General features: G+C 40.9%; 1 protein-coding gene across 2 annotated transcripts in view; it reads right to left on the minus strand.

Annotated features, from left to right (window-relative positions):
- Nucleotides 1–4,381, minus strand: part of erf (Ets2 repressor factor) — a 28,192-nt gene extending 23,811 nt beyond the window's left edge. The window contains exon 1 of one of the 2 annotated variants that reach the window (XM_084130122.1): nt 3,824–4,381. In XM_084130122.1, coding sequence (XP_083986248.1) covers nt 3,824–3,845 — 22 coding nt within the window. In that variant the 5' untranslated portion in view covers nt 3,846–4,381. The remainder of the gene's footprint in view (nt 1–3,823) is intronic. The other variant, XM_084130121.1, reaches the window with a different exon arrangement.
- Between the last annotated feature and the right edge of the window lie 7,751 nt (nt 4,382–12,132).

Genomic DNA, 12,132 nt, shown 5'->3' on the forward strand with positions numbered 1-12,132 from the left:
GTTTGTCTATACATGTTTCCAGGAAAAAACACAGGCCAGGAAACACAGCCAATCTGCAGAGCCGCATAAAACACATTAACCAATCGAATGCACACTTCCTGAGTGACTCTAGACAGTCTAAATCATACAAGTAAGCAAGCCTGATTACATGATGTGTCAACTTAAAAAGTAAGATCAATTGTCTGCAAAGAATCTCATGTCAAAACATTTGAAACAGAGAAACAAAAGGTTTCTCCATACTAGACGGTTTGTTATGGAAAAGCTGTATTTAAAAAACTGAAGGGTTTGGGATGAATTTAGTACAGCAATAACTGCTATATATCTCACTAACTGGGTTTCCATCCAAACGTGAAGCGAATCTTTTCAAAGTTTGCAAAAACAAAAACAAAAAAACATGCGAATTTCCATCAAGGTGCGTTTCCATCAAGTTGTTTAAGCGGATGACGTGGTATTGTTAACCTAGTAACCAACATTAAATAAAACACCATCAGGGGAAACTGTAGTGATGTGTCATTCGTGAACAAGTCAATAATACGCCAAGTAGTCACTTGCTGAATGTTATTTTGATGCGTATGTGCGTGGAATCAGGTGTGATGACATTACCCTACCGCTCTCGATTTGTCGCACGCACATACAGAAGGCAACACATTAACATACAGTCACTGCATGGAGTGCGTGTGGTTGAGCAGAGTGGCGAAAAGATCATCCTTAATATCGGGTCAAAAAACAAGATGAGTAACAAATGCAAATGAAGTAGCAATATGGTTGTACTTTAAAAACATAGACAACAAAGGCAGAATGTAGAATTTGTAAGGTAAGACTATCACATCGAGGAGGGATATGACAACTTTTAACAACCCTGAAGTGTGTTCAGTTTTAAGTGTGATTTGCTTGGAATGGTTTCATTTTGGATGGTTAAATATAAATAAAATGTTCAATACACGTGTAATAGTGTTTGATGGTTTTACTTAGCCTATACGGGGTTTTTTTTACCTCTTATTACTGAGCTGAGCCAAATGATCCGGTTCCCTAAAATGAGCCGGAATTCCCATCATGACGAAACAGCCGATTAATCACGTGGGTTTAATGTTCGCTACGTCAGAATTTATTCGGCAAATGTGTTTCCATCTCCCATTATTCGCATTAACTCTTTTTCGCACAAGTTAAAACCCATCTCAAGCTAGCGTAAAAACTTTTTTGCGAATCAAGGGATTTTTTTTTTGGGACGTTTCCGATGCAATACTTACAATGCACGTAATAACAGGGTGATGGAAACATAGCTAGCTACTGACTACTACTTATGCTAACACAAAGGGGAAAAAAGCAAAAAACTATATGCAAAAAAACATCCAAATAGTTCCTCACAAAAAAGAAACTCCCATGGCATGTTTTTGCCAATGGAACATTGAATCATACCTTGCAGCGAAAGAGAAATTATACACCAACACCTACGCTCAGCCACCCTGACCCAGACCCTCCTTTGAAAAAATAATAGCACCCACCGCCACCCTCCCAAAGCGCTGGCTAATTGCCCATGTGGGTCCCTTAAACTTCATACACTGAAAGAGACAACAGAGAGCCCGGTTCCAGATGTGAGACCCACATGTGGCAAACTGTTGATATAATGAATAACGCAATTGGAAAAAGGCACCAAAAATAGGCCACTTATTGGACTACAAGGCAGACAGACAGATATCGTGCTTAGCTGGGCAAGAGTTGACGCCAAACAGAGTGCCAAAGTGCAATCAACTGATGCAACTGTGTATCTTTTTGCATAAACCCTAGTCAGAAGCACATTGGAACTTTAGCAGCAGAGGATTAAATACAATGTAAACTGTTTTTCTGTGATCTAGGCCAAAATATGTTACAGAAAATACTAAAATAACAGTTTAAAAAAACAACAACCTCAAACTTGATCACAGCAGTATGGCAGTGACTTTATACCATGACAATACTATTAACAGGTAATTACAGGTAAAATAGCTGGTTTAGGTGACTAGTTAATCCCTTGGGTGGCAAAGTAGCTATTCAAAAGAAAGGGGCCGATCTCATCGCTCCAACACAAAGCCTAGGTGACCTGGGCGGGGAACACCTTGCCTAAAAAGAACCATTTGATACGGCACAAAGACTAACCGTACTGCTCATCTCCGTTTGTACAAACTATTTTACCTACTGTTTAAGTAAAGTCTAATCTTAATTCAAAATGAATTAATGTACCTCACCTACAAGATGGGAATATTTACCCATGATGCACTTGTAGAAACTGGAACACCCTGGATCAATGAACTAAAGACAGCTAAGATTGGATACTTTCTGTTACCTTTAAAATCCCAATCTGTTTGGAGTTGACATGAGTTAGTAAGCGTGCACAGAACCCCACCTCTGCACGCCTACACGAAAACGCAGACTTGCGTCCCAGACACGACGCACAACATGGAAAACTTCTACCATACCATAAGAAGGGTTACTTTATACTGCAGACCAAATGAGGGGGAGGACGAATGGAAGAATTAGCTAATGGTTTAATGCATAAGACCACGACTTCAGCGTTGGTGGAGCTCAGACATCCAACAGAGGCTGAACTGACATGAACTGGCAGCATTTCCATACAAACAGATGAATATTAACCAGATTATTATGAATCAAGTGGTTGTAAGGCACAGATTACAAAGCAAGACTACCACAACCGGTTTTATCCTACAGTTTTAAGATAAAAGATGAGCAAGTGAGGGTATTACAGCTACTCAGATGAGTTGGTATAAAAACTGGCATCGACTCAATATCTTCATCTAGCAGTAACTTGAGCTGAAATCTTTGACATGTTATTTATACATTAGCCTACATACTGTAAAATCTAAAGTAAAAAATGTTTTATTATGTTCCTATTTAAGGGTTACAGAAAAGTGTGTTTAGCTTTTCAAACGACCAGATCAAGCAAGTAAAAGTGTTTGTCAGCTTAACCAAAACGAGCCTCCATACAAAGTAAACAAAGAAAAGTAGTACTTATTTAACGACACGGAGGCAAGTAAAGCATTCATGTGAAGTTTAACTTTACCCGTTTAGACACAACGCTCTATAAATGAACAAAACACAACAGTAAACACAAACAAAGCAGAAATGTGAAATATCTTGTGTAAAATCCTCCAGCACACACAGAGAGGCGCTGTGATGGGATGCCACTTTCTCAGGGCCAAATGGCTGAAAGTTGCTCGCAAATGGTGGATGCCATACTGGATCAACACAAGCGGCTATAAAGCCATTTTAAACACCTTTACATTTATCCATAAAACGTAAAACACCTGGAAGCGTCATAAATACGTTTATTATGTGAATCACATCTAAATCAGCCAAGACTGTCACAGTTGGGACGGCTCAAAAGTTGTGAAAACTCGTGTGTTCCCAAATATCGATTTTAATCCCTATTTTCGGGTAAGCTAAAAAGACAGAATGACAGCTAGACGAAGAAAAGTGTAAATGTCCTACAATGCCAACACAAAACAGACGACTTATCAAAATAAACTCATTAAAACTAACTTTGTCAACTAGCTACCTGGTTCTGCTTACTATCAACTTTACAAGCCTTTCAAAACAAATCTGTATCGCACACTTTTACACTTGTCCGAGTTAAGCTGTTTTAAATACGAATATTACAAACACATCACCTAATCTAAAGAGAATTAGCGGGATGCATATGCAGGGAGAAACTCACCTAAAAACGACAAACAACTCACTAAAATTGGTATTAGCCTCTTGATTTTCTTAACGCAGTAATCTAAAGTTGGATTAAATAGACCTGGTGTTGTTGTTGTGTGGGGAAACTTACCCGTATCGCCCGGGGTCTTCATGTTGGAGAGTATAGCCGCTTCGTTAGCAGTCGAGCTAACTGAGAAAGAGAGTGAGTGAGAAAGATAGAGAGAGAGATGAAATGAACTTCTTCCTCTCGGTGAGCTCAGGATCGCACACAAAACTCCTCTGTAAACTTTTCCTCCTCAAATCCAGCCCCTTCGCTCGTCCTCCCCCGGTTTGTTTGGAGTTTTCGTGTTTTGTTTTTCCTCCCCAACGTGGAGGACGTTGTTGCCTTGTGGCCGGACAGACTCGCTCTTTTACGGTCAGATATCGGAGCGCGTCGTGCCGATGGAGGAGGACCGTGTCCGTGCTGAACTCCTGATTACTTCATACACGCTTCGAAGTTGCATATTCAAGCCTTTACGTTGAAACACGAGGCGAAGCAGACAAAATCAAAACAAACGAGAAGGCAGAAATGCCCGATCCACTTTTCTCCCTCTCTTTCCACGGACTTTTTCTTTTTCCACTCACTCCGTGCAACTCTCTCTCTCTCTCCCGTCTGCCCCCTCCTCCTCCTCTTCTATCGGGGTGTCGTGTTTCGTTCTTCCAGCCACACGGGGCCGCCCACGCTAAGCGGGGGAGGTCGGGGCGGAGAGCCCACGTAGCCACGCCCCCTCTCCGTTTGTCCGGGACTGGCGTCACTGAAGCGTTGCTGCGGAGACCGCCAACGCCGTCCGAACATAGCGAGGTGTCGATGACATGTTGTCCCACAGATACAGACCGAAAACCAATACAAGCTGTCGTCAGTGGTGGTCTCGCGTTCCTCAAAGTTGACACTGCAAAAAATTAGCTTTACATTAAGGGTTGTTGTGTCACTTAGGCTGGTGAATAATAGTTCACCCAGAGAGTGCAAATCTGTTATTATTTACTCATCGTCATGTTGTTCCAAACCCAAATGTCTTTCTTTAATCAGTGGGACTCTGTTTGAGAAGTTCAGCAGAATATCAGCTGCTCTGTTCTTACAGAGAACATGGATGGAGTTCAGGCACCATAAAGTAGTGCATTGTGATAAATCATGAAATATTTTTTTTACAGTGTAGCCTACTTTTATGATTCTGTAATTTTCTTAAGCTTGATGATTTACATTGTGTGATAAAAGAGCAGCTCAGAGCCAGAGGTTATTCAATAAAAATAAATAAAAAAACATGCTATGTTGAAGATAAACTTGCCGTAACAGACAACCAGCATTGTTGGCAGTGATTGAAGAATAAATGTAATAGCCATAAATAAAAGCTACTGGCTATAAATAGAGAGAACAATAACATTTTTCAGAAAATGGGATGGATCCATCAGATGTTGACATTCCAGCTTATTTGTGTGAAGCAAAGTGTCACAGTGTCATGGCATATGGATCGAACGTGGCAGAATGTTCTTCAAGGTTGTTTACTCAGAAAAATGCAATTGTTATTGAGAGTGCTAAATGTGGGCTGGAGTGAGAAACGAATGCGAGTCTGTAGGTGGCCTTCTCTTTTCCTTATCTCTCATTCTTTTCCTATACCGCCTCCCTTTCTCACTGTCAGAGCCGGAGCAGTTGTCAGTGGAAACTCAAGGGTAGTAGATGACATTTGTAAAGCATTTGCATGTAAGTGCTAAATTAGCAGTTCAGCGTTAATGCTATACTTGCGAGCACACGCACATATAGGCCAGGCCTTGATTTCTTGTGTGCGAACCGTATTTTTGGGGACTTCCGAATACTGAGAATGCGACAAACCCTTACTCAAAAACAATGGTAAAATAAATAAGCAACATTTGTCTTTCATTAGCCATGATTCATTTCACGCATAATTCTTGACCTCCATCATTAGACTAATTAACATTTGAGGAAAAAGTGACATCAACCAGTAATTGATGTTAATTTGAAGAAGGCTCTGGGCGTAAAATTGAATACAGCCATTTGCTGGCGCATAAGCAAATGACTCAAAACGAGCCAGACAGAGGAAGAGATCTGGTTTGTGGCCTCGTTTGGAGATGTTTTCTTCCACTCCTCTCCTTTGTGGCACGACCCCGCCGTCTCTAATCAGAATGACAGACAGACGCGCAGGAGAGAAAGAGAGGGGGAGAGACAGAGATGAGAATAAAAAGAGACGGAGAGAAAAAGAGGAGTCATACTCCAAGCAAATGGGCCTTGGGAACAGGCGAACTGGTACACGGCACAGGACGAACTGTAGAGCTTCTTCAGCGCAGCACTAATGGGCAATTCACATATTGTTATAACTTAATGAAAACCATAACCATGCGCCTACAGAAATAACCCTTTTTTGGGAATCCAAGAATATCAAAGCGATGGAAGGACATAGCAGTGTAAGTACGTCATAAAGATTACTCCAAAATGGATTCGTAGGGAGAAGAAATAGGTAATTTATGTGCTTTTTTTTTTCCATGGTAGGCTATTCTCAGACGCACGGAGCACTTCAACCCAAATTTGAACACTGACATGCACATAATCATGTAAAGAGAAAGAGACCAAAGCACTGTTGCCCTGCTGAAATCACTCACATTTATTCAATGAATCACTATTTCAGATATAGTGAGTGTTACATGCATTTTACAAATACTTTCATTCATCAAGGACACACTAAAATGATCTAAATATTAAGCAGCACAACTGTTTTCAACATTGATAATAATAATAATTCAAATTTATTGAGCAGAAAATCAACATATTAGGAACTTTTGAACAGTAGTGTAGTTCACAACATGGGAAACAAGTGGAAGAAAAAAACTAAAAATAGAAAATACAGCATTAGGTAAATAAATATTAATTATAATTAAATATTATACTGTATTTTTGATCAAATAAATGCAGCCTCGGTGAACAAGAGAGACTTCTTTCAAAAACATTAAACCGACCTTTCTTTAATCTATTGATGACTTATAAAATAAAAAAAGAGAAATATCAGAACACATATATCTAGCATCAGCTAGTATATTGGTTGTACACTATAAATCAGAGTGCATTGTGGGCTATATCCTAAATCGCATACTCTCTAGAGTAGGTAGGGGTGAATTCAGGTTGATTGGGACACTTTTTACCTTTGAAATGACTATGAAAAAATGTCCCAATCAACCCTACTTATTTTGAATAAGTAATTACTTCACGGCCGCAAAAAAAGTAGGTTCCATATAGAATGATGTGTAGTATGAATGTAATCTGGACGTACTGCATTTGCCATGTTGTCATTATCCTCTCCTGTGGCCTCATGGGATAGTAAACCATCCATCGTTCACACACTTCAGAATCTCGCCGGAAGAAGTAGGTCATCCGGGTACTTTTTGCCTACTCGGAGGACTGTGAATTCAGACATACTTCTTTTGAGACATACTGTTTTTAGGGAAGTACGCCATTTTGGATGCAGCCAATATGTGCACTATATAGGGAATTAAGAGCATTTTTTTGACACAAATGAACACCTTGACAACTTTAACAACTTTTACTCCTACCAATGCCCACATTCTTATGGTACACCCCTAATTCCAGTCATGTTGAATCTACTTGTCTTTCATAGAGGCAAGATAGATGTCATAACAAATCAAAGTGTTTCTTCAGCCTGTTGTCCTTTACTTCAACTTCTCACCCACTGACAAGTCTACACAAAACCCCACAATCACTGCAATTAGCTTCCTATCTCCCACAAATTTGACGCCAATGATCACACGAGTATTCAGAACAACTGAGGAAGATTAATCACTGACAGCAAAAAGTACTGATTAATGAGCGGTCATTAAAACTTCAAATAGGACTGATCAAAGCAACGCATGTATGTTGCGGCCAGGTTTACCACGCAACAAATGGAAGCCCGTTGAGATAGCAAACTAAAGTGAGCTATGATGAAGGAAATCTAATGATAATGCAATTGGTGTTCTGTAGGCAAAAGTGTCCTCTCTTTTAGTCATCTCACAAACGTTAAGCTACTATAGTTCTTGTAGTAAATACCCCCCACTGACCCCGTGAAGGGGGCCCAATATACACATCCACATATGCATGCAGAATCCAAACACACACACACTCAGATGCACAAAGGGAGCTTTGTGCACCAATGATGGAAGGTTCTTACGTGTGTGTGTATGTGTGTGTGTGTGTGTGTGTGTGTGTGTGTGCATGTGTAATTGGTGGTATGAAGGTGTTTAAAGGTGCCAAGGTCACCAGCATGATATAATTTTTTTTTTCTCTCACCACGTTTTCAAAAAAAGAAAAACTATCGCATCCAAGGTCTTATCTCCCAGGCTTCCCAGCTCAGAGAGAGAGAGAGAGAGGCCGGGAGAGATATAGAAGTGCTGTGGGACCAATAGGGAGGAATTCTCAAGGGAATTGGGGATTAGGAAAGAGTGTCAGGGAGAGAGAGAAAGGAAGGGGCGGGGCTAAAATGCTAAAAGTGCAAGGGGTAAAAGCAGCAGCCCAAAAATGGAGGGGGAAGGGCATCGGGGGAAAGAGAAAAAAAGAGCGAGAGTTTATGTATACATCTCTGTGTGTGCGTGTAAAGGAGCATGTGAATAGACTCTTTGTGATCAAAAGACTTGTTTATTTTCTTGACGCTTGAACTCTTCAGGAAACACATTTGGCCTGTCTCTCCGCTGTCTGCCACACTAACCTCATAACACACACCTTTGACTTAACACACAACTTCAGAGACAGATTTTACAGTGCTGCGATCCCAAAGACAATATCTCATGTTCAAACGCACACGTATATCTCAAAGAGATTCTTGATGTGGACCATGCAAATTGACGTCCATGTTTTCTCTTTCAAGTACACATAAACTCTCCCTCTCATTCTGTTCAGTGTCCCCTCACTCTTTGCTTCTCCTTGTCCCAGCTGGTATTCACACATTTCTAATAGGATTACCACACTTGTTCTTTGGGGAAGAGCAGATAGATGTAAACGAGGGATGATGGGGTGAAAGTAACGAGGGAAAGCGATTTATGGGGTTGCCGCTTGCATATGCAAAACTGCACACTGCTAGGATGTTCCGAGTGGTTGCTAAGCTGTTGCTAGGGTGTTCCGAGTGGTTGCCAGGGTGTTGCTATGCAGTTCCTATGGTGTTTTTGGTTTCTAGGATGTCACTAGGCAGTGAAGGTGGATGCTAAGCTGTTGCTAGGGTGTCCTGGGTGGTTGCCGGGGTGTTGTTATGCGGTTACTATGGTGTTTTTGGTTTCTAGGACATTGCAAAGCCCAGAAGATGGTTGCTAGGTGGTTACTTACCAGCCTAACAAAAGAGCCCCGAAGTGTCAATAGCCTGGTTGCCATCCACATATTTTTATGAAAATTTTGGGATAAAAACAACATGATGCAGAAAAACTAAACAAAATGTGCATAAAAAGTATCACTTGATAAATTACTATGTTCTGGTCAGAATTAATCGCACCCCTGGTAAATATGATCAAAAATGGCTATAAAAAATAAATCTGCATTGTTTATCCTTTTGATCTTTCATTCAAATTTGTTTTGCAAAAATCTAACCTTTCATTGAAGTAAAAGAATTGAAAGTGAATTGAAATCAAATAAATGTGTTTCTCCAATACAAGTTGGCCACAATTATTGGCACCCTTTTATTAAATACTTTTTGCAATCTCCTTTTGCCAAGATAACAACTCTGAGTCTCCTATAATGCCTGATGAGTTTGGAGAACACCTGACAAGAGATCAGAGACCATTCTTCCGTACAGAATCTCTCCAGATCCTTCAGATTCCCAGATCCATGTTGGCGCTTCTTCTCTTCAGTTCACTCCACTCATCAGATCAGGGAACTGGGACGGTCATGGCAGAAGCTTCATTTTGTGCTCCCTAACACATTTTTGTGTTGATTTTGATGTTTGTTTTGGATCGTTGTCCTGATGGAAGATCCAACCACAGCCCATTATAAGATTTCTAGCTGAAGCCGTCAGGTTTTGATTTTTTATCTGTTGACATTTGCATTAAAGATCCAACGGTATATTAAATTGTACACATGGGGTACTTTTTATCCTTGTGTGCACCAAACCCATCTAGCGTGTTTGGCAGTGTGTTTGATGCCAAAAAGCTCTTTTTTTTTTGTTTCATCTGACCACAGAACCCTGTGCCGTTTGAAGTTCCAGTTGTGTCTGACAACTGAAATTGCTGGAGTTTGTTTTTGGATGGGCGAGGAGCATTTTTCTTGAAACCCTCCTTAACAACATGTGGGGATGTAGCGGTTGTTTGAATTTTTTGTTGTTGGTAGGCTTCTGACCCCAAGACTCAACTAATCTCTGCAATTCTCCATCTGTGATCCTTGAAGAGTCTTTGGCCACTCGAACTTTCCTCCTCACCATGCATCAAGACAATATAGACACACGTCCTCTTCCAGGCAGATTTGTAACATCTTTAGTTGATTGGAACTTCTTAATTATTGCCCTGATGGTCAAAATGGGGATTTTCAATTCTTTAGCAATTATCTTACAGCTACTTTATATTTTGTGATGCTCAACAATCTTTTGCTGCACATCAGAACTGTATTCTTTGGTTTTACTCATTGTGATGGATGATTAAGGGAATTTGGTCTTTGTGTTTCCTCATATTTAAACTCCTGTGAAACAAGAAGTCATAGCTGGACAATTTCATGTTCCTAGTCACCCTAGTGTGCTAAAAAAAGAAAAAGGTAAATATTAATGTTAATTTTAGATCTTCAGATCCCTAGTAGCTACAACCTCTGTTTTTTTTGTTCTAAATTTCTTTTCTTTTTCCCCCAATTTCATTTGATTTATGATTATTACTCCAAAATTTACAATATCATTCACCAACACATGGGAAGTGCTGCCTTGTTTGCCAGTTGTTTTTGCAAATATCCCAATTTTTGCACATAAATTCAAATTATAACTTGCACAAAAAAAAAATCACATGGTTTTCTAATCCCTAGATATGGCTCACATCCCTCCTTCAATGGAAATCTGTGCTGTGAGCGCTGACATTTAATACTCGGGGTTACCACCAAGTATGAGCAATATAAATTAAACAGACTGAGAGAGTGACGAAAAGAGAAAAACAGGCCTTAGCACGTCTCAATGAAACTTGTTTGTTTCAAACACAAGGTAGATGGATACTGTACTCATATGTGGCTAGTGACGTAGACTCGCCCCTTCCCATAAGCAAATCCAATGAGAATGTAGCATTAATATATCACACACATGCATACACAGACCGTCAGGCAGCGCGTACATGGGGACCCTCAAGCTATTTAAAGTAAATATTTCAAAAGTGGTAAAACCAGGTGCCCTCCGACCACTTGATTAGGTGTAAATAAAGTCAACTGTAATCCCTGAGAGAGGGAGACTGTGTTTGTATGTGTGTGTGTGTGTGTGTGTGTGTGTGAGGCCTCATAAGCCAGGGAGGAAAAGAGACTGAAGGAGAGGAATGCAAGAGTTATATTTGACCCATTTCAGGCACTATGCCAAGCGCTGTGCCAAGCCTATGAGAGCGAGAGAGAGCGCGCGCTGGAATGAGGGTGAGGAATTAAAAGTGAGAACAGAAGTAAATTGTGGAGCAGAGACACCGTGCACTAGCCGCAAGAAACATGAGCGAGGTTAAGTGTTAGAGGACACCGAATAGCTACGAGAGCGTACAGTGTTTATAAGCGGCTGCGAGGGCCGCTGGTATGTACAGAACTGTGTCGGTCTATATCGGGCCCGGCATGTGTGTGTTGACAGCGTCTCCTGTATCTCAGCTAGGAACTATCTCTTCCTACTCCTATTCGCACTATTCACGACTTCCTACTCTTCCTTCTCCTCCTTTCGCTCCCTCCCATGCACGAACGTGCTCTCTTTCCATCTTTCTTTTGGCCCAAAATAGTCACAGAGTGAAAAATTTCAAACCGACATCTACACTTTGTTTTGGTTGGAGACGTCCTCAAAGTCCCCCCGAAATTCGTTTCATATTAAAGCAACAAAGCTCAGAGTTATATTTAAGAAAAAAGGACAGTGGGATGAGGAAAAAATTGGGAGGGAGCTGAAATGATGGGGTAATATTGGGATATATGGGGTATAAAGTAAACGTGAGACGGAGCGCGGGGTTCGGAAAGTGTGAAACGATGCCCGGGGTGAGTCTGTCGAACACTGCAGACTGTGTGGCAACGGTGGCCTCATTACCTCACTGGCAATGAAGTCTCGGCCCTGCCTTTTAACTCAGAGGAAATGTGTGTGTTGCAGTGAGAGGAATACAGTGTCGGTTTGTGAGGGGGAGAGAAATAAAGAAAGAGGGTGAGAATATGTGTTTGCGTACCCAGTGCCAGGATGACTGTGGTGTGCCGACAGCTTGCCAACGCTCCAACCTCAATCACGT

Source organism: Abramis brama, assembly GCF_963993115.1.
Source record: "Abramis brama genome assembly, chromosome: 12".
Taxonomy (NCBI): Eukaryota; Metazoa; Chordata; class Actinopteri; order Cypriniformes; family Leuciscidae; genus Abramis; species Abramis brama.